Below are 23,986 nucleotides of genomic sequence, written 5' to 3'. Positions count from 1 at the left end.
TTATATAAGTAAACAATTGGGGTATATTGTTTCTTAAAGGGGAAATATCTTACTGTCTCTTGTTTGTATGTTAGCATTTAAGCAAGCATGTTAGTTTATCCAAGTGCAAACACAGTGTTACTTTCCAAACTGTGTGTAATGTTACAGTGGCCAGAAATATTAAATTGACCTCTGCCTTGTTTTTAATGAATACTTGGGCCTACTACGCTACTGATATTTTAATGTCGGGCAATAGGGTGGTACTTGGCGAGCCAGGTGTTTTCTGAGGTGGTGCTTGGTGAAAAAAAGTTCGAGAACCACTGGTATATATGAATAAAACATCGCGGAAGTTATTAGGCACAATTTTGAATGTAAAAAGCCTTAATGGAGGTAATTATTGTTATTATTCATTATCAATAGTGCTATTTCTATAGGTATTTGTATTGCTCCATTTCTAGTGTAATTATGTTCATTGTCATTTCTGTATTATTATTTATTTCACTAACTGCTTCTTTGCTTTTACTTTTACCATCATATTTGTACTTATCCTATTTGCTGATGTTGTTCTATTGTTGTTGTTGTTGTCGTCTCTCTGTCTTATCCCCCTCTTGTCCCCACAATTCCCCCCTCTGTCTTCCTTTTCTTCTCTTTCTATACCTCCTGCTCTCCGGCCCGGCAGCACCAAATAACAATATAAATCCATTTAAAAAATTCAAATACAAATAAGGCAACAAGAGAAGTATCCCACACTTCTCTTTTGTAAAGTAAATTTGTACAGCCGATATGGGCATCTACATCAACTATATGGTTTGCCTGAGAAGCTGGACAGGACAAAAACAAAAACAAAAACAAAAAAAAAACATTTTCTTAGCCGTTCAGACAATAATGTGTACATATAAGTTTAGATTGGGGTATGTTGTTTCTTAAAGGGGAAATATCTTATTGTCTCTTGTTTTCATGTTAGCATTTATGCCAGCAAGTGAGTTTATCAAAGTGCAGTTATCAATCATGTTAATTTAAAACGGTAATATTAACTATCAGGCGTTTTACTATGGTTATCATTAATACGGTTTATCGTTACATCCTTATTTGTGCATTTATAAAAGCGTTTTTGAAATGTTAAACCCCAGGAAGAATAGCGGCTACTATTGCAGTAGCTGATGGGGATCGAAATAAACCAACAACAACGAACACTCATTAAACAACATCAAATTCATCAATTAATTGTTGGGACAAGCAGTAAAAGTTTTAATGGACATTTTAGACGAGTGATTCTCAAACTATGCCAAAGAATCACTTGATTAAAGTACAGTGTGTTATTTTCCTATATACAAACACAGTGTTACTGTTCAAACTGTGTGTAATGTTACAGTGGCCAGAAATATTAAATTGACTTGTTCGTACACCTTTTCCACGGCCAAATTGAAGCAATTTTTAAGGACTTTCAAGATCAATTTTCCAGTTTTTCCAGGACACTTCAAAAGGCGAAAACCAGTGTGAATCAATCCATAGCCTTGTTGTTTGAGGTCACCAAATGCTGTCTGTAGGAAAAATACGGAAAATCTGCTAAAACCTAAGTCTAACATTGAAGCAGCAGTTATTATCACACTGAATGGGGCATAGAAAATGAAGCAGTGTGACTATTCAAAGTCATTGGTGTTTGCAAACGTGTCTCCATTTGTGTTGTTTTTCACATGTCTTGTTCTTTTTCTTACTTACAGCACTCAATGACATCGAACAGCACGGATGGATTCACACCGTATTTGTGCTTGTAAACTGCAAAATGCGATATAATACACGCACCTTCATAATGTCAATTTCACTCATTTATTAACAAAACTGTTCCACATTAATGTAACGATAATACATTTAAGGGAAATATTTTGTTTTTTTCACAACCTCAGTCACCTTTCATTAAGCACATCTAGCCTATAACTGTGGTTATGATAACAAACTAACAAAAAGACAAAAGTAAACTTTTTTTGCTTTCACTGAGGTAGCCAGACAAGTTAAGTACATAACAAATGTAATAGAGTAAGAAATGCATACAACCATGTTGTGTAAAAACTACAAAATCCTTCATATTAACTCAGCTCTAAGTTGTGAAAAAGGTTACAAATTATACATTACATCATACTTGCCAACCTTGAGACCTCCGAATTGTGGGGGCGGGGTTTGGTGGTAGCGGAGGTGTATATTGTAGCGTCCCGGAAGAGTTAGTGCTGCAAGGGGTTCTGGGTATTTGTTCTGTTGTGTTTATGTTGTGTTACGGTGCGGATGTTCTCCCGAAATGTGTTTGTCATTCTTGTTTGGTGTGGGTTCACAGGGTGGTGCATATTTGTAACAGTGTTGAAGTTGTTTATACGGACACCCTCAGTGTGACCTGTATGTCTGTTGATCAAGTATGATTTGCATTCACTTGTGTGTGTGTAGAAGCCGCATATATCAAGTGATTGGGGCGGCACGCTGTTTGTATGTAGGAAAAGCGGACATGACGACGGGTTGTAGAGGACGCTATAGGCAGTGCCTTTAATGCACGCCCCCAATAATGTTGTCCGGGTGGAAATCGGGAGAAATTCGGGAGAATGGTTGCCCCGGGAGATTTTCGGGAGGGGCACTGAAATTCGTGAGTCTCCTGGGAAAATCGGGAGGGTTGGCAAGTATGAATTACATGACCTTCACAGTACAAACAAGTCCAATAATTTAATCATTTTAATGAATTAACTAAAACGACAAAATGTAACTTGTTTGCTTTAACTGAGGTAGTCAGACAAGTTAAGTAAACAACCAAAATTTTTTTGCAAAAAACTAAATCGAACCATGTTGGATTTCCTTTTTGCATACTTTGCAGCAGGCTACACGTGGATTTGGTCCACGTTTTATCCAAAGTTTGCATTTGTCATTTTCCATCCAATGTTCATTAAAACGACAACCTCCCGGCACGATGGACCGATGCACCACTGTCCTGTTGGGGGCGACACAGGGCCGTATATACATGACAACAACCTAATGTAAGGGCTGGTGCAAAGCCAACAGAACAAGCGTGTAGCTTTCATTTTTAAGGAAACTTATTTCATTTTGTTCCATTTTATAATTAGCCTATTGAGTCAGACTGCCGAGACATATGATGAACACTTCCAAAGACTTCACCCAAAATTCAAGCATTTTTCAAACCTTGAAAACTAGAGATGTCCGATAATATCGGTCTGCCGATATTATCGGCCATATATGCTTTAAAATGTAATATCGGAAATTATCGGTATCGGTTTCAAAATTATCGGTATCGGTTTCAAAAAGTAAAATTTATGACTTTTTAAAACGCCGCTGTGTAAACGGACGTAGGGAGAAGTACAGAGCGCCAATAAACCTTGAAGGCACTGCCTTTGCGTGCCGGCCCAGTCACATAATATCTACGGCTTTCACACACACACAAGTGAATGCACGGCATACTTGATCAACAGCCATACAGGTCACACTGACGGTGATGGTATAAACAACTTTAACACTGTTACAAATATGCGCCACCCTGTGAACCCACACCAAACAAGAATGACAAACACATTTCGGGAGAACATCCGCACCGTAACACAACAGAACAAGTACCCAGAACCCCTTGCAGCACTAACTCTTCCGGGACGCTACAATATACACCCCCGCTACCACCAAACCCCACCCACCTCAACCCGAATTCGGAGGTGTCAAGGTTGGCAAGTATGCTCTAGTATACTCTGGACTGAAGCTGTGTGCCTTCAATGTTTTTGTAGCTGTTGCTTTGAGGCACGTTTAAAAAATAAAAAAAATAATGCACTTTGTGAAAGTCAAAGTATAGTATATCCCATAGTTGTAGTGGGTATCAGGATTATCTCAGGGAGAGCATGTCCCAAATTCCAAGCTGCTGTTTCAAGGCATGTTAAAAAAAATAATGCACTTTGTGACTTCAATAATAAATATGGCAGTGCCATGTTGGCACTTTTTTCCATAACTGGAGTTGATTTATTTTGGAAAACCTTGTTACATTGTTTAATGCATCCAGCGGGGCATCACAACAAAATTAGGCACAATAATGTGTTAATTCCACGGCTGTATATATCAGTATCGGTTGATATCGGTATCGGTAATTAAGAGTTGGACAATATCGGCAAAAAAGCCATTATCGGACATCACTATTAAAAACACAACATTAAAATCCAAGCATTTTCAAGGTTTTTAAGCGCCCGTACGCACCCTGTCTAATGAGGACAAGCGGCATGGAAAATGGATGGCTATTCCGTGACGTCAAAACAGGACGTCGCACGGATGTTTGCACACAAGCTCACGTCTTTTAGATTGTCATTATTTTTGCAAAGAACACCGCAGAAATGCTTGACATTACTAACATCCTGCGAGCGTAATATATCACGTGACGAGAGCGTCATTTGATGACGTAAAACGAATACGTCCCAAATGACGTCAGAACAGTCGAACTAAATACAATACTAAATAATTTTTCTTTTTTTACTTCCTCCTGTCAACATATTTGAGAAATACTAACACGGTAACACGTGGAGGTATACATTATAATTATAAAAATGTGATACATACCAGGAACCTATGCAACCTTTTTTCCCCCCATTTTATAATTAGCCTATTGAGTCAGACTGCCGAGACATATAATGAACATTTCCAAGCATTTACAAGCACTTCACCCAAAATTCAAGCATTTTCCAAACCTTGAAAACACAACATTAAAAATCCAAGCATTTTCAAGGTTTTTAAGCACCCGTGCCAACCCTGTAAATCAAGCCTGGGCAATTATTTTGACTCTGGGGCCACATTTAGAGAAAAAAATGTGTCTGGGGGCCGGCATATCTATTTTTAGGAACATTAATACAAAACCTCACAATAATGTCTGATTGAATGCTAAAAACCGCCTTAAAAAAACGTAATGGAATTTTACATTTTTCTATGGACGATAAAACACTGAATATTGACAAAATATGAATGTCACACCCCCTTTCGATCGACATATTTTACAATCAAGTGAAACGCAACCAAAATGCAACAAACAGTGAAATATGAACGCGAAGGGTACAAAATAAACCAACCTACAATCTGATATATCTGATACATCACTAAGCTTTAGAACTTTGTTGTGAAAATCTCCTTCCCACCACGCTTCCCACCCACACTGCTCGGTGCCTCGTCTGAGCTGCTGTGACGTCGATTACCATAGTAACTAATTAGATGACCATAGTAACTAATTGGATTACTATAGTAACTGGTATATCATCCAAAAGCGCAGATTCCAACCATTGAAATACTTAGTATAGTTCGAGACTTACGGTCATTAGAAAACATCACTGCACATCATAATGGCAGCAAGGGATGATGTTTGATAAGAAATTATCAAGTTCGAGCCCATTATCGAATCCTCTTATCGAACCGATTCCTTATCGATTCTCTTATCGAATCCAGATAGGTTGTTGTATATGGAAAAAAACACAATATTTGGTTTAACAAAAGCTCACTTTTATTTTATAAGAAAAAAATAAAATAAAATAAATAAATAAATATTGACTGTTGTTACCCAAAGTATATTAAGTGGGATTTTTCAGAAAAACAAATATATACAGTAACACAAAAACAACCTGTCTCTGTGATTACTATAGGTGTATAAATAATAATATAGTGTTAAATAAAATCAGTCCCTTGGGCACAAAACTGAAAATACAGCTCTCCAAAAAGTGCACTTCTGCTGCTATTGGAACATACTAACTACACACACAGGCAGACAGCTAACAAACAATCCAAGACGTCTAATAAAGTTCCAAAGCAGATTAATCCATTTAGGCTCTTTATTGTTGTTGATCTTGCTTTTTCTTTTCCTATCTTTACTTTTGTCTTGCACTGGACTGTTTTTGTTTTGTTTTTTTAAACTGAAATACACACAATGACAAGCTATGTGATTCAATTAACATACTGAAATTTAATACACATTATGTAAATATTAGCTTCGCACAAATATACAGTACTATCATCAAACAAATACTTCTGAGTGTTGAAACTATTTTGATGGTGGAAATGCACAAAAATCGTTTTTCAATAAACATCTTACTATCAAATTTAACCACTTTCCACCTTAATATTGAGTTACATAAACAAGTTAAACAGTTTACTTACAGACTTATTTTTTCCAAGGCTTGTAAAAGCTAACACAACTTGTCTACTTCTCGTCGCCAACCCGGAAGTGCCCAAACTATTGACGCGTAGTATTTTCATATCGCCACAAGGTGTCAGTAAGAGTCTACAATCAAATGGGCATAACATTGCCCATTTGGGATTCGTTCCCAGGGATTCGGATAAAGAACCAACCCTTTTTCTTAACTATAGTGACCTCGATAACGGGAACCGGTTCTCAAAAAGGGATTCGAGTCCACGGAATCGGTTCTTTTCTTATCGAACAACCGGGATAATCGGTTTCGAACATCATCCCTAATGGCAGCTACACTTTCCATCTTAAACATCTAAAAAAAAATTTTTGGGAATGTCCGGCGGGCCAGATTGAAAAGCTTAAAGGCCTACTGAAATTAAATGTTCTTATTTAAACGGGGATAGCAGGTCCATTCTATGTGTCATACTTGATCATTTCGCGATATTGCCATATTTTTGCTGAAAGGATTTAGTAGAGAACATCGACGACAAAGTTCGCAACTTTTGGTCGCTGATAAAAAAGCCTTGCCTGTACCGGAAGTAGCGTGACGTCACAGGTTGTGGAGCTCCTCACATCTGCACATTGTTTACAATCATGGCCACCAGCAGCGAGAGCGATTCGGACCGAGAAAGCGACGATTACCCCATTAATTTGAGCGAGGATGAAAGATTTGTGGATGAGGAAAGTGAGAGTGAAGGATTAGAGGGCAGTGGAAGCGATTCAGATAGGGAAGATGCTGTGAGAGGCGGGTGGGACCTGATATTCAGCTGGGAATGACTAAAACAGTAAATAAACACAAGACATATATATACTCTATTAGCCACAACACAACCAGGCTTACACATTTTATTAATTAATTAATTAAAATGAATCCTCATAACAAAAACACCTCCCCCCTCCCGTCCATACAACCCACTAATACAAATCAAACACCCGCACAACACACTCAATCCCACAGCCCAAAGTACCGTTTACCTCCGTAAAGTTCATACAGCACATATATTTCCCCAAAGTTACGTACGTGACATGCACATAGCGGCACGCACGTATGGGCAAGCGATCAAATGTTTGGAAGCCAAAGCTGCGTACTCACGGTAGCGCGTCTGCTATCCAACTCAAAGTCCTCCTGGTTGTGTTGCTGCAGCCGGTCGCTAATACACCGCTTCCCACCAATAGCTTTCTTCTTTGCTGTCTTCATTGTTCATTAAACAAATTGCAAAAGATTCACCAACACAGATGTCCAGAATACTGTGGAATTTTGCGATGAAAACAGACGACTTAATAGCTGGCAACAATGCTGTCCCAATATGTCCGCTACAATCCGTGACGTCACGCGCAAACGTCATCACACCGAGACGTTTTCAGCAGGATATTTCGCGGGAAATTTAAAATTGCACTTTACTAATCTAACCCGGCCGTATTGGCATGTGTTGCAATGTTAAGATTTCATCATTGATATATAAACTATCAGACTGCGTGGTTGGTAGTAGTGGGTTTCAGTAGGCCTTTAACGGGCCGCATGTGGCCCCCGGGCCTTAATTTGCTGTAAATAAAACCTTTGCCTTGTGTTTAATGAATACTCGGGTCTACTACGCTACTGAATTTTAATGTTGTGTCAATATGGTGGTACTTGAAGAGCCAGGTATTTTTCTGAGGTGGTACCTGGTGGAAAAAAAAGTTTGAGAACCACTGGTATATATGAATAAAACACCGAGGAAATTATTAGGCACAATTTTGAATGTAAAAAAACATTTTTTGTATGCGAGCAATAGTTTTATGAACACACGTGGTGATTAATATTAACATGTTTCTGTGTGAATTGGTGTAAAAAAAAAAAAAAGCTTGAACTAACAGGTTCCCTTACAAATACAAAGATAAAAGTGTTCGAAGTACTTGATAGGAAGAAGTCAACTCACCGGTGTCCGGTAGTGTTGGCGGCGCCTCTCTGCTGAAGCACCCCGGCTCTCTGTACACCGAGTGCGGGTAGGAGTACTCACTTTTACCGCAAGAGAAGGCTCCGCCGGGGACCATCCCGTTCAGGTTGTAGTGGCTGTACGAGTACGGGCTCATGTGCTGGGCCGAGTAGGGCTGCTGCGCCGCGTAAAAATCCTGCGAGCCGTGGAGCGCCCCGTGGCCGCCGTAGAAGCCCATGTCTGCGGGGGAGGGCTCCGGCAGGCTCGGGGACGCGCGGAGGTTCGGCTTCTTGTCCTCGAACACAGGTGACGGCTGCCCGTTCATTGTTGAGGATGTCGACGTCCCGGCGAGTGTTTGGAGGAGAAAAGAGAAAGAGAGTGTGGAGCTGGCCTTCCTAAAGCGGTCCACGGTGGCGGCGCCTAAGCCACAAGTGGAGCTCCTAATTACAGGGCGCGCCGAAGTGAGCCAAGCCGGGCAGGAGAGAAGGAGTGGAAGTCTTCTTCTCATTGGCTCAGCCTCTCACTCCCAGCCTTTACCCCGCACTGCTTGTCGCCTGTCTGACTCCCTTCGTCTCCCGCAGAAACCTCCAGTCAACCTCCCCCTTCAAGTCTTAAAAGCAATGGGCCTTCCAAACTGTGGCCTGGGGGCCATTTTCCAACAACACCGGAAAGTAGAAGGATGGGCATGGGGGGTCACTTCTTATACATTTAGTGCAGGGCTCACCAACCTTTTTTGCACCGGGGACCGGTTTAATGTAGGTAGGAAGGCTGACCATATTGTGAAACCCCGTTTCCATATGAGTTGGGAAATTGTGTTAGATGTAAATATAAACGGAATACAATGATTTGCAAATCATTTTCAACCCATATTCAATTGAATGCACTACAAAGACAAGATATTTAATGTTCAAACTCATAAACTTTTTTTTTTTTTTGCAAATAATATTTAACTTAGAATTTCATGGCTGCAACACGTGCCAAAGTAGTTGGGAAAGGGCATGTTCACCACTGTGTTACATGGCCTTTCCTTTTAACAACACTCCCAAACACACGTTTGGGAACTGAGGAGACACATTTTTGAAGCTTCTCAGGTGGAATTCTTTCCCATTCTTGCTTGATGTACAGCTTAAGTTGTTCAACAGTCCGGGGGTCTCCGTTGTGGTATTTTAGGCTTCATTATGCGCCACACATTTTCAATGGGAGACAGGTCTGGACTACAGGCAGGCCAGTCTAGTACCCGCACTCTTTTACTATGAAGCCACGTTGATGTAACACGTGGCTTGGCATTGTCTTGCTGAAATAAGCAGGGGCGTCCATGGTAACGTTGCTTGGATGGCAACCTATGTTGCTCCAAAACCTGTATGTACCTTTCAGCATTAATCACAGATGTGTAAGTTACCCATGTCTTGGGCACTAATACACCCCCATACCATCACAGATGCTGGCTTTTCCACTTGCGCCTATAACAATCCGCATGGTTATTTTCCTCTTTGGTCCGGAGGACACGATGTCCATAGTTTCCAAAAACAATTTGAAATGTGGACTCGTCAGACCACATAACACTTTTTCACTTTGTATCAGTCCATCTTAGATGAGCTAAGGCCCAGCGAAGCAGACGGCGTTTCTGGGTGTTGTTGATAAACGGTTTTCGCCTTGCATACGAGAATTTTAACTTGCACTTACAGATGTAGCGACCAACTGTAGTTACTGACAGTGGGTTTCTGAAGTGTTCCTGAGCCCATGTGGTGATATCCTTTACACACTGATGTCGCTTGTTGATGCAGTACAGCCTGAGGGATGGAAGGTCACGGGCTTAGCTGCTTACGTGCAGTGATTTCTCCAGATTCTCTGAACCCTTTGATGATATTACGGAGCGTAGATGGTGAAATCCCTAAATTCCTTGCAATAGCTGGTTGAGAAAGGTTTATCTTAAACTGTTCAACAATTTGCTCACGCATTTGTTGACAAAGTGGTGACCCTCGCCCCATCCTTGTTTGTGAATGACTGAGCATTTCATGGAATCTACTTTTATACCCAATCATGGCACCCACCTGTTCCCAATTTGCCTGCACACCTGTGGGATGTTCCAAATAAGTGTTTGATGAGCATTCCTCAACTTTATCAGTATTTATTGCCACCTTTCCCAACTTCTTTGTCACGTGTTGCTGCCATCAAATTCTAAAGTTAATGATTATTTGCAAAATAAAAATAAAGTTTATCAGTTTGAACATCAAATATGTTGTCTTTGTAGCATATTCAACTGAATATGGGTTGAAAAGGATTTGCAAATCATTGTATTCCGTTTATATTTACATCTAACACAATTTCCCAACTCATATGGAAACAGGGTTTGTATGTTTTTAATGGCAAACACACAAAATATGCAAAATCTTCCACCAAAAATATTTTTCTTAGTGGAATATTTGATGTGAAGTAATGGGAACCTTGGATAGGTCAATAACTCATAATAACATTGATTTTGATTCAATATTATGTTTTGAGCAATGACAGTTTGAAAGAATAAAAAACAGCTTTGTTTTATTAGTCAACATTGCAACTTTTTCTAATTTACTTTTCACCTTTAAGCTTTTTTATTTCACTCGTGTTATGTTTTTGTTTATTTTAATAGTATTTTTAGAATGTGCCGTGGGCCTTTAAAACATTAGCTGTGGGCCGCAAATGGCCTCCGGGGCACACTTTTGACACCCCTGCTATAGATAATAAAACATTAAATCTGATAAATCCATGGATAAAAAGCAGAGCCTGGCGACACATGCGCGTTTATCATAACTCTCTCGCTCTCTCTCTGTCTCTGCCCCTCCCTCACCAATGCTGCTGCTCGCACAATTTGTTTTGTTTTTAACCCCTTCTTAACCCTGAACGTACATTGAAAACACACGCAACCCTAACTCAAAATGCCGGACATTTGAGGCATTTAAGAAACTCCGCCCGGACAGCCCCGCAAAAGAGGACATGTCCGGGGAAAAGAGGACGTATGGTCAGTCTAATAAGTGCATGAAAAATGCCACCTCCCTCCACTTATCCGAGGTCGGGTCGCGGGGGCAGCAGCCTAAGCAGGGAAGCCCAGACTTCCCTCTCCCCAGCCACTTCGTCCAGCTCTTCCCGGGGGGATCCCGAGGCGTTCCCAGGCCAGCCAGGAGACATAGTCTTCCCAACGTGTCCTGGGTCTTCCCCGTGCCCTAAACAACTCCCTAGGGAGGCGTTCCGGTGGCATCCTCATCTGGCTCCTCTCCATGTGGAGGAGCAGCGGCTTTACTTTGAGCTCCCCCCGGATGGCAGAGCTTCTCACCCTCATGAAAAATAAATGCATGAAAAATTTCACCATAACGTTGAATTAGTAGGAGCCCCTGGCCTCTGCCCTTTGCAAAAAAGCTCTCCATAGACTTTTGTTGTCCCGCATTTAAGTCCCATCTTTAAACTCATTTGTATACTCCAGCCTTTAAATAGACCCCATTTTTAGACCAGTTGATCTGCCGTTTCTTTTCTCTTGTTGATTCCGAAGGCCCCGGGCAGATTTGGTACAGCATGGCAACATAAGATAGCTGAATTCTGATTGGATACAAACTCTAACCTAAAAACAACAGCATTGGAAAGAGCATAATATAACATGCAGAGAATATGGATAGTAGATATTTAGGGAGAAAGTAAATGAAAAATTACTTTTATCTTTAATTATGATCATGATTTGTGGTTATGTTAGGCCAGCAGAGAAGGCCTTGCTGGCCCTGACGGCACACCACTTGTAACAATATGCAATTGCGCACACAGTCTTAGTAGATCACACGCAATATGCTATTTTATGCATATTGCGTGTGGTGGTGCAGACGGCCTTATTTACTGCACATTCATGTTATCGTGCTCCTACCGCACCTTTGGGGTTTTTCCGTTTTCAAACAAGCAGGAGATTACTAGCGCTTTTTATGGCCATTTTAGAAGCAGTTGTGCAGTGCATCTACATTGAAACCACTTTTTTTTCTTGTACTGCTGAAGGTGCATCAAAGAGACGCAAAAATTGCATACTTAAATAAAACGTGTTGGACACACCTGTCCTATATGATAAAAACTTATTGGAGGGCCACATCGCAAATGGCAGAGGGCTGGATATATATGAATATAAATGTATAATAGCCTTGTATCACAATTTGCATAGGAAACGATTTTTGATTACTATATTTTTTATTAACAGATTAATGGATAACTTGCTTTGCTTGTTATAGGATTAGATAATATCGAAGTGAACATATGCAATTGGATGGAGCACATTTTTCTGTCAAACTTGAAAGAATAATACAAATATTTAGTCAGAAAGTGCGTTATATTTTATCCTGAGCCAGTGCAGAATGGATGGCTATATACAATATCTGGGTACTTTTTCTAATAATGTCTATACTGTAAAGCTTGAGTTGTTAAAGCCCAAGTGCGCCTCTCTCCTCAAGCATGCACGTGAGTGTGGATGAGTGGGTGTGTGCATGTATGAAGTGCTGAGTGAGCAAAGTATGATTGTCAAATGTGATTTTAACTGTAAAATTCAATAAAATATATTTGCAAGAAAGTGCGTTATTTTTGCCAGCCTTTTTTTCCACAAGTGACGTGGCGGGCCACGTAAAATTAGGCGGCATATCGCACAAAATAATGCGGCAAGGCCACGTAAATTAATGTGGTGAGTCGATTTAAATGATGTGGCCGGCCATATTTGGCCCCTGGGCCTTGAGTTTGACACATGTGATATAGGATATATGTTAGTAAAATAAATACTATGTAAGAAAAACAAACATCATTAAAAAATATCAAATCAATTGAATTTGTTTTAATCAGCCCCAAATTATAAAAGGATGTTGCTGAATAGACGATTGTCAAAGGTGTTTTACTTCTGACCATCCAAACATGTTGAGACGTACACGTAGGAAGGACGGTTCTCTGTCTGTAACTTTGTCAGTTTGCGAGTCCACTTCAAACGTGCTAAATAAAACGCAAAATCGTGCTCCCAGAACGGTGATGAGTGTTGATAAATCACACTGTGTACTGTGCTATATAATTATATTTGCATTTTCTCCTCTTAGTATTGTGGGCGTTTTGATGATCAGCATATATTTTGCATATTAATGAAGACCGAGACGCAAGATGGACTGCACGTCTTATTCTGCTTACTTAAGAGACGCACGCGTTTAGTAGATCAGCTTTGCGTGTGCTATCAAGTTTGCACGTGTTTTAGTACATGCAAACCTTTACTAGATCAGACCCTTTATATGTTCTTACTAAATATATTTGCTTTTTCCATTTAGACATTTAAAAAATACATGTATGTACAGCATGCAATTGTATATCCTTCAAACTTAAATTTGATGTAATAATGTAAAAAGATATTACATTATGGTGCATAACAAAATGTTTGTTAAAATTCAAATAAACACTTAAATATCTGCCTGTCTTATGATTTCAAAGAAAGTTATCTGTCAAATTGTAGACGGTATAAATGACAAGACACTTTATGGTAAAATTCTGGTGACTGAAGTGCCATTTTTTTTTTACCAACAACTTTCCATATACTAGTACATTAATACACTATAAAACCCTAGATTTTACAATAAAAAAAAAAACTGGATGCTTCGTTGCTTAAATTTTACCGTACAAAACATTTTTATTGTTTTGCCATTCCATTTACAGTAATATTCTATATTAAAAAAAACCTCTGAAGACTGTGCTGCCAGTTTGTTTTTTTACAGCGTACATAAAAATATATATAATAATCAAATACATAGGTAATTATATCCATGTATTATTTATATATACATGTATATTCATATATTATTCACTGTTAAGAGCGACCCCCTGAAGGCAACCTTAACTGCGATGTGGCCCTCAATAAAAAAATAAGTTCGACATGCCTGATTCAGTGAAATAAAGGGCCCCTCTAATGCTGACAACATTGGCGCTTATTTCTTAGCTCTAGGCCTAAAACTGATGTCTACAGGTAAAATCCCCCAAAAATAGACACAGTCGTAATGTTAGGCTATTTTTTATATGAGGTTTGGCCACACATATTTCATAGTATACGTTGGGGTCAGGAAAAAACAAAGAGGCTATATCATCCCTACAAGCCTGTTTCGCAGGTTTCCCTATATTGCGTAGTACGTGTTTTGGTAGTGTTGCGTTCGACCAGTCTACCTCTCAGGGAATTAAAGTCACTGGTCAATCCCAAGTTCTTTCAGATGACATATACGCAGAGTAAGAAGGACCATCAAGACAGAATAGGAATATTATCATGTTTTACTGAAGCTTCAGGAGACCAGCCCACATCAATACAGTCATACCGTCATCTCGGGACGGTCTAACATTCAAACAGGAAGAGACAACTTCTTGAATACGCAAACAGCCCCCACCCTCTCCAGAAAGGAATACAGGCTCATTGTTCTACTACAGATAAAATATAAGGGAGTACTCCAACTCCTATATTGCAAGCCTTCAAGGTAACACACAGCTTACTTGCGGACATATTCCTAAAAAAAATAGAAAGAGTACCAATGGAAAAACACTAGCTGCTTTAAACATGACTATGAATAAGGAACGGACTCTTGAACATATATGAATTCTCCACAGTAGCATCATTAACACAAATGTCAATTTTTGTGCAGAATTTAAATGAATTAGCAAATATGTCTGCCGGATGCATGGTTGCAGGTTGTGGTCTTGTAATTGTACTGAAAAGTGGGAATTTTCGAGTTCCTCGGCGGAAGTTTCAACTAGAACGCCCCTGGAGATCGGGATTCCTACCCGTAAAGATGTAGCATGTTCACCAACCCCAAGTTTCAAAGATGGCTGTTCTGAATGTAAACAATAACATACGTTTTTCTATTGTAATATCCGGTATTAGCACTTATCATTAGTTATTTGTCACACTAAATCAGCCACGTACGATGTATTGTTGGATGTTCATATATGCTAACGTTACTGTAGTGCAACTTATTTTTTCCGTGTTCTACATCGATAGCAATAGCGTGTGTGTTTGTACTTCATCCACCGTGTTTGAAGGTTGCAGTAATCGTGCCTATTTTCCCAAAGGTTGTTTATGTTCGGACAAAGTAAGCCCAAGAATAGCTTTTGTGGATTTGGCCAATTTGCTTTCTGACCTTGGAAATTAAACGCTCACAACTTGGCTGTGACGTCATTCCCAGCTCCAACGTCCGAGCTAAATGGAATGTCGCGGTCGGCCTGTATACATTTCCAAATGATGGGAATATGAGGCAAGTATATGAAAAAGGGACCAAGCAAGAGGAGTGTAATTTGCAGCAATCATTTTTCTGATTCTGACTTTAATTAGGGACCGCAATGTCCCTTTGGGACAGAGGACCCTATTGTATTTGTAAGGTTTTATTATTATTATTATTCCGCCGCCTCTTTGAGCTGTAATTAAAACTCTTTGGTCAACTTTTAATCAGAAGGGTTCAATCTCTCTCCTGTGCTAGTTTGAAGCCGAAACAACAAACGCGCTCAGAGGAGATAATGTTTGAAAAAAGGTGACCGTTTTTTACAAAACTTTTGTTTTGAAGGGGAAATTGCAAACTTCCTGTAGATTTTTGCTGGGGGTTGTCAATATATGAAATGTAGGTCTAAGTAAGATCTACATAGAGGTTTTTGGTTCATGTCTCTACGACATTCCTACTGGAAGTTACAGACGGTTTTGTCTGTGTTTTCTTCCTAGGAGCAGTTTTGTCTGTGTTTTATTCCTAGGGGGCGCTAGAGCGCAATTTTGAGTTTTGGGGTTTGCTTTTTTTATTAGATCGCAATTTTTGCCAGTCCTGATGTGTGTGCCAAGTTTGGTGAGTTTTGAAGCATGTTAAGGGTGTCAAATTACAGCTCAAAGAGGCAAAAGTGACTGTTTTTACAAAACATTTGTTTTGAAGGGGGAATTGCCAACTTCCTGTTGATTTTAGCTGAAGGATGTATGAAATCTAGGTCTAAGTGAGACCTACATAGAGGTTTTTTTTTTCATGTCGCTACGACATTCCTACTGGAAGTTACAGGCAGTTTTGTCTGTGTGTTCTTCCTAGGGGGCGCTAGAGCCCATTTTTGGGGCTAGGTTTTTTATTAGATCACAATTTTCGCCAGTCCTGATGTGTGTGTCCAGTTTGGTGAGTTTTGAAGCATGTTAAGGGGGTCAAATTACAGCTCAAAGAGGCGGCTGTATAATAATAATAACAACTTTTTTTTTGAAGGGGGATTGCAAACTTCCTGTTGATTTTTGCTGGGGGTTGTCAGTGTATGGAATGTAGGTCTAAGTGAGACCTACATAGAGGTTTTTGTTTCATGTCTCTACGACATTCCTACTGGAAGTTACAGGCAGTTTTGTCTGAATTTTTTTGCTAGGAGCAGTTGTGTCTGTGTTTTCTTCCTAGGGGGCGCTAGAGCGCAATTTATAGTTTTGGGGTTGTTTTTTTTTTATTAGATCGCAATTTTTGCCAGTCCTGATGTGTGTGTCCAGTTTGGTGAGTTTTGAAGCATGTTAAGGGGGTCAAATTACAGCTCAAAGACGCAAAAGTGACTGTTTTTACTACACTTTTGTTTTGAAGGGGGAATTGCCAACTTCCTGTTGATTCTTGTGAAAGAAGTCAATGTATGAAATCTAGGTCTAAGTCAGACCTACATAGAGGTTTTTGTTTCATGTCTCTACGACATTCCTACCGGAAGTTACAAGCAGTTTTTTCTGTTTTTTCCTAGGGGGCGCTAGAGCGCAATTTTGAGTTTTGGGGTTTGGTTTTTTTATTAAATCGCAATTTTCGCCAGTCCTGATGTGTGTGTCAAATATGGTGAGTTTTGAAGCATGTTAAGGGGGTCACATTTAAAAGACCAAACGGATCCCGAAAATCAGGACCACCCTCAATGGGATAAAGACTTGAGTCAACACCTGTGAAAAAACCGAGCAGAAGAGCAGCAGCGCTGAAAAACTAGAGAAAAAGAAGGTAAGCTGCTGGAATTCTATTGTGCGTCCTCTTCTACTGATGTTTTCCTCAACATATTGAAAGAGCATGAGGAAAAACAGGCTATGGTGTCCATAGACTAGATGGAAATGGCGATTCTTCTATATATTTGTTTTGCTCATTATATAAGGCTCCAGCATTTGTGTGTACCGTTACACCCTTAAAGGCCTACTGAAAGCCACTACTACCGACCACGCAGTCTGATAGTCTATATATCAATGATGACATTTTAACATTGCAACACATGCCAATACGGCCGGGTTAACTTATAAAGTGCAATTTTAAATTTCCCGGGAAATATCCGGCTCAAAACGTCTCGGTATGATGACGTTTGCGCGTGACGTCACGGATTGAACGGAAGTATTGGGACACCATTGTGTCCGAATACAAACAGCGTCTGTTTTCATCGAAAAATTCCACAGTATTCTGGACATCTGTGTTGGTGAATCTTTTGCAATTTGTTTAATGAACAATGGAGACAGCAAAGAAGAAAGCTGTAGGTGGGATCGGTGTATTAGCGGCTGGCTGCAGCAACACAACCAGGAGGACTTTGACTTGGATACAGGTCCAGGGTTTGGTTCGGTGTCTCCTGATAGTAGAAGTAATAGTAGTATTGTTGATCTTCTGTCTATCCTTCCAGTCAGGGGCATGTTTCTTCTGTTTCTATCCGCAGTTAAGCACGATGCTATCACGTTAGCTCCGAAGCTAAAGTGCTTCACCGATGTATTGTCGTGCAGATAAAAGTCACTGAGAATGTCCATTTCGCGTTCTCGACTCTCATTTTCAAGAGGATATAGTATCCGAGGTGGTTTAAAATACAAATCCGTGATCCACAATAGAAAAAGGAGAAAGTGTGGAATCCAATGAGCCCTTGTACCTAAGTTACGGTCAGAGCGAAAAAAGATACACCCTGGCGTCCTGCACTGCACTCTAATCCTTCACTCCCACTTTCCTCATCCACAAATCTTTCATCCTCGCTCAAATTAATGGGGTAATCGTCGCTTTCTCCGTCCGAATCGCTCTCGCTGCTGGTGTAAACAATGTGCAGATGTGAGGAGCTCTTCAACCTGTGACGTCACGCTACTTCCGGTACAGGCAAGACTTTTTTATCAGCGACCAAAAGTTGCGAACTTTATCGTCGATGTTCTCTACTAAATCCTTTCAGCAAAAATATGGCAATATCGCGAAATGATCAAGTATGACACATAGAATGGACCTGCTACCCCCGTTTAAATAAGAACATTTCATTTCAGTAGGCCTTTAATGTTAACCATATCAGTTTTGACGTAATCATACACCAGGCGGACAAAAAAAAACATGCAATTAATTGATCAAAATACTAGTTTTACATGCCTTTATCCACAATGTCTATGCGGGGAAATGGGCTCCAGTACTGTAGATGACATCACACCAAGAGGGGGCGGCATAACGAGTTTGGCGATAGTACAAGTACACTGATTACACAAAAATAATTGATATCATGGGAAATGACTACCAGATTCAGTTTCAGGAGCAATGAGTACATAAAGAGAACCTTTAAGCAAAATTTTACGGTCATCTGGACCCATACTTGCCAACCCTCCCGTTTTTAGCGGGAGAATCCCGGTATTCAGCGCCTCTCCCGACAACCTCCCGGCAGAGATTTTCTCCCGACAAACTCCCGGTATTCAGCCGGAGCTGGAGGCCACGCCCCCTCCAGCTCAATGCGGACCTGAGACTGAGTGGGGACAGCCTGTTCTCACGTCCGCTTTCCCACAATATAAACAGCTTGCCTGCCCAATGACGTCATAACATCTAGGGCTTTTAGAGAGTAGAGTGCACAACTGCGCACACAACAAGGAGACGAAGCAGAAGAACGAGGAAATTACAGACATGGCGACGCCGTCGACGAGCAAGATGAAGAAATACGCTTGCAAGTTCCAAAACGAATGGAAACAAGAATTTCAGTTCATCCAGGACAGTTCGAAGGGGAAGGTGTATGTTGCCTGTAAATATGTAGAACAGACTTCTCCATTGAACACTGTGGCCGAAATGATATACTCATCATGAACGGAGAAGTTAAACAGGACAATACTGCCATCTAATGGATAGCCACCGGAACACTGAAATTCAAGTATTTCTTTTATGTAAATAAAATAAATAAATATATATATATATAGCTAGAATTCACTGAAAGTCAAGTATTTCATACATATATATATATATACATATATACATATATATATATATATATATATATATATATACATACATATATATATATACATATATATACATATATATACATATATATATATATATATATATATATATATACATATATATATATATATATATATATATATATATATATATATATATATATATATATATATATATACATATATATATATATATATATATATATACATATATATATATATATATATATATACATATATATATATATATATATATACATATATATATATATATATATATATATATATATATATATATATATATATATATATATATATATATATATATATATATATATATATATATATATATATGTATGAAATATATATGAAATACTCGAGTTGGTGAATTCTAGCTGTAAATAACCACGCCCCCAACCACGCCGAATACCAAGCCCCACCCCCCCACCCCCTACCCCCCACCTCCCGATATTGGAGGTCTCAAGGTTGGCAAGTATGTCTGGACCTTTCAAGATGCGTTCAAACTACGTCTGGTCCAAACACTTAAAAGGATAATCCATGTGCATTTGAGTTTGATTTAGTTAGCGTTTAAACGTGTATTTTTCGCAAGTTCAAACAAGCTGCAAGTAATTCATTCCAGCCTCTCACCGCTACTAAACTATACGCACTACTGCATTTTGGGCTTCTTTGATGATTTTCGCCACTGTACAAGCAAATAATGCATTGTTTTCATGTCAGAATATGCAAAGGGTAATGAAAATAAAAGAGCTGCGTGTGTTTTTTAAACAGACACATGTGCGGTGTAGTAAATAAATAAAGCTTACCTAAACACACACATACATAATGGTGTTGTGATAAGGCATGTTTACACATGAGCTTTGCTCCTATTCAAATGCAGATGCTGCTCCAGACTGGCATTGGGATTCATTTGCAGTCAATCAGGGCTTCTTAAAATAAAGCTGTGCCTCTTTTACGTGTGTTGACTTGAGCCCCAGGCTTCTACCGAGCCGCCTGGCGGGAGACTGCCTTTACACGGGGAGGGGACCTACCATAAACTTAAAAGTGGAGGTCCACAATCATCCCCTCTGGGATTCCCTAACGCGGGGGGTCAGCAACCCGCGGCTCTTGAGCCGCATGCGGCTCTTTATTGCCACCCAAGTGGCTCCCTGGAGCATTTTTTAAAAAAGGTATGAAAATGGAAAAAGATGGGGGGGAAATATTTGTTTTAGAGTGATTTTTGTTTGAGGACAAACACGACACAATACCTTCCCAATTGTTAGTACGCCCACTGTTTAATAGGTTTGTGTGTATGCCTCACTGATGAGAGTATTTGGTGAACATCGTTTTGTCCTACTAATTTTGGCGGTTTGATTGATTGATTGAGACTTTTATTAGTAGGTTGCACAGTGAAGTACATATTCCGTACAATTGACCACTAAATGGTAACACCCGAATAAGTTTTTCAACTTGTTTAAGTTGATTCATGATACAGATATATACTATCATATATGCTATCATCATAATACAGTCATCACATAAGATAATCACATTGAATTATTATTATAGAGAGAGAGAGAGAGAGAGAGAGAGAGAGAGAGAGAGAGAGAGAGAGAGAGAGAGAGATCAGAAGGCATAAGAAAAAGAAAAAGTATCTGCATTTGATTGTTTACATTTGATTATTAGCAATCCGGGGAGGGTGTTAGTTTAGGGTTGTAGCTGCCTGGAGGTGAACTTTTATTGCGGTTTTGAAGGAGGATAGAGATGCCCTTTCTTTTATACCTGTTGGGAGCGCATTCCACATTGATGTGGCATAGAAAGAGAATGAGTTAAGACCTTTGTTAGTTCGGAATCTGGGTTTAACGTGGTTAGTGCAGCTCCCCCTGGTGTTGTGGTTATGGCGGTCATTTACGTTAAGGAAGTAGTTTGACATGTACTTCGGTATCAGGGAGGTGTAGCGGATTTTATAGACTAGGCTCAGTGCAAGTTGTTTAACTCTGTCCTCCACCTTGAGCCAGCCCACTTTAAGGAAGTGGGTAGGAGTGAGGTGGGATCTGGGGTGGAGGTCTAGAAGTAATCTGACTAGCTTGTTCTGAGATGTTTGGAGTTTAGATTTGAGGGTTTTGGAGGTGCTAGGGTACCAGGAGGTGCATGTGTAATCGAAAAAGGGTTGAACGAGAGTTCCCGCCAGAATCCTCATGGTGCTTTTGTTGACCAGAGAGGAAATTCTGTAGAGAAATCTCGTTCGTTGGTTAACCTTTTTGATTACCTTGGTTGCCATTTTATCACAAGAAAGGTTAGCCTCTAGAATGGAACCTAGGTAGGTGACCTCATCTTTCCTGGTGATAACACTGTCACCCACTTTTATGGTGAAGTCATTGACTTTCTTAAGTTTGATGTGGGACCCAAACAGGATGGATTCTGTTTTACCCAAGTGTATGGATAGCTTGTTGTCAGCGAGCCAGGTGCAAATTCTACAGAGCTCAGCACTGAGGATTTTCTCCACCTGTGACTTGTCCTTGCCGGATACCAGCAGGGCAGAGTCATCCGCAAACAAAAACAATTCACTTACTGTAGACTGTGACGCAACAGTTTGTTTACATGTAAAATCTTCCACTCCTTCTTTGTCTCATTTTGTCCACCAAACGTTTTATGCTGTGCGTGAATACACAAAGGTGCGCCATGTGGACGTTATTGACTTGTGTGCAAGCTAATCAATGCTAACATGCTATGTAGGCTAGCTGTATATACATATTGCATCATTATGCTTCATTTGTAGGCAGTGTTTCCCACACATTCATTTATTTGTGGCGGCCCGCCACGAAAGAATTACGTCCGCCACAAATAGGAAAAAATAAATTAAAACATTTTTTAAAAAAATATTTTTTTTTGTCCTGTCCAGCTTCTCAGGCAAATCATATAGTTGATGTAGATGCCCATATAGCCTGTTCAGATTTACTTTACAGAAGAGAAGTGTAGGATACTTCTCTTGTTGCCTTATTTGTATTTGACCACTACTGTTTTCTGTTTATTTGTTACTGACTGTGGCAGGACACCTCTGCCTCTGTTTCACTTTATGTTGCTGGTAAATAATATGGTTGTAGTAGTAGGCTAAAGTAAAATTATTTAGTATGCACTAATTAAAGGGGCAGAGCTTTAAGAGACATTTTAGCTTTTATATTTTATAAGATATATTTTTTGTAAGAACCACAATTAATAAATATATTTCAGTGAATAACTTATTGTTCAAATCTGTATATAAATATGTACATAAAGTGTTGTAATTATATTGTAAAATGGATGGATGGATGGATGTTTAAAACAAAACTGTTATTATTAATTAGTAAGTATACATTTTTTTAGCCTTTTTAGAGAGAGCCTTTGTAGTAAATTATGCAAATTACTCGATGTCATGGTGACCACGCCCATAGCCACGCCGATAGCCACGCCCCCACCGCCACAGGTATCTTGGCAATTTATGGGAAACACTGGTAGGTATATTTGAGCTCATTTAATATCCTTTACTTTTATCCTCTTTGTATACAATTTAGTTTTGCATGTCTCATGATATCTGTATGTAATATTGGCTGCATTTCAGAGAGTTGTTTGTGTGCCATGTTGTTCCAGACCACAGCAAATATTACAGAGCTTGCCAAAGATTGTAATAAATCTATTTAAAGAAGACAGCCTGCCGTTTCCTTTAACTTGGACACAAACATTTATACCTTTGGCCATTCTAAGCAAGTAATTTCCAGTAATCTCACCTCCTGAGTAGCCCTGGATTTACTAAGGGTTTATAATGTTGTAAAAATGTGTAGAATAAATATTACATTTCAACATTTCTGTCAACGAAGATTTGCTTCAGCCTGCGACACACAGTCATTTTGATAGTAGGCTATTATAGCTAATATAGACACATCATGTGTTGCCTTCATTATAAGACTTATATAAGGCTTTTCACTTTTTGCAGCTACAGACAGATTTTTTTTTTTGTTGTATTTTTGGTCCAATATGGCTCTTTCAACGTTTTGGGTTGCCAACCCCTGCCCTAACGTGATCTCCCTCACAAATATTTCTGTGAAGTGCAAAACGTGAGTTCATAAAAAGTTGAAATTTAAACATAAATTAATTGAACTCAAATGTGTCCAAAATATTGTAACATTAGATTACTTTGTCATTGCAGATACATACAGTACACTGTATATACATACGTATATGCAATATGCATTTGCATTTTTTATTCCTATTAAACCATGCTATTTATAACACTCTATTCATATCCTATTCCATATAAATTTGCATTTTTTGCAATTATATAATTTTAATATTGAGACTTAGAAAATCAATATTACAATGTTAGAAAAATATCGCATTAATTGCCATATCAATATTTTTCACATCCCCGAATGATGAGACTATCGCATAGCAGTTACCATAGCAACACAAATGTAATCACACTATTGGTGCCTAGCGGTTGTAAAAGGTTCAAATAAAGCGGGACCCGCTTGTGTTGACCAACTCATCAAGTCCTGGGGCCTTGTGTTTCAAGCGCGTGCACGCACAAAAACCGGGCGTACGTCCTTCTTCATGACAAAAAAAGAGACATATCAAGAGTGAACGTATGCACATTTCTACAGGCTGTGGATACTTTGGCGACGCACAGAGGCGGTCGCTCGGGTTTTTGTCAACATTTGATTTCAACAATGTACA

At 39.4% G+C, this 23,986-nt stretch overlaps 1 protein-coding gene across 1 annotated transcript in view; it reads right to left on the bottom strand.

The window, feature by feature from the left end:
- Positions 1-8,767, bottom strand: part of LOC133642367 (homeobox protein Dlx3b-like) — a 56,776-nt gene extending 48,009 nt beyond the window's left edge. Inside the window, exon 1 of the mRNA XM_062036512.1 lies at positions 8,086-8,767. Coding sequence (XP_061892496.1) covers positions 8,086-8,590 — 505 coding nt within the window. The 5' untranslated portion in view covers positions 8,591-8,767. The remainder of the gene's footprint in view (positions 1-8,085) is intronic.
- Between the last annotated feature and the right edge of the window lie 15,219 nt (positions 8,768-23,986).

This window comes from Entelurus aequoreus, linkage group LG25, assembly GCF_033978785.1.
Source record: "Entelurus aequoreus isolate RoL-2023_Sb linkage group LG25, RoL_Eaeq_v1.1, whole genome shotgun sequence".
Lineage (NCBI taxonomy): Eukaryota > Metazoa > Chordata > Actinopteri > Syngnathiformes > Syngnathidae > Entelurus > Entelurus aequoreus.
Note: the sequence above shows the minus strand (reverse complement) of the source record. Positions and strands in the feature narration are given on the sequence as shown.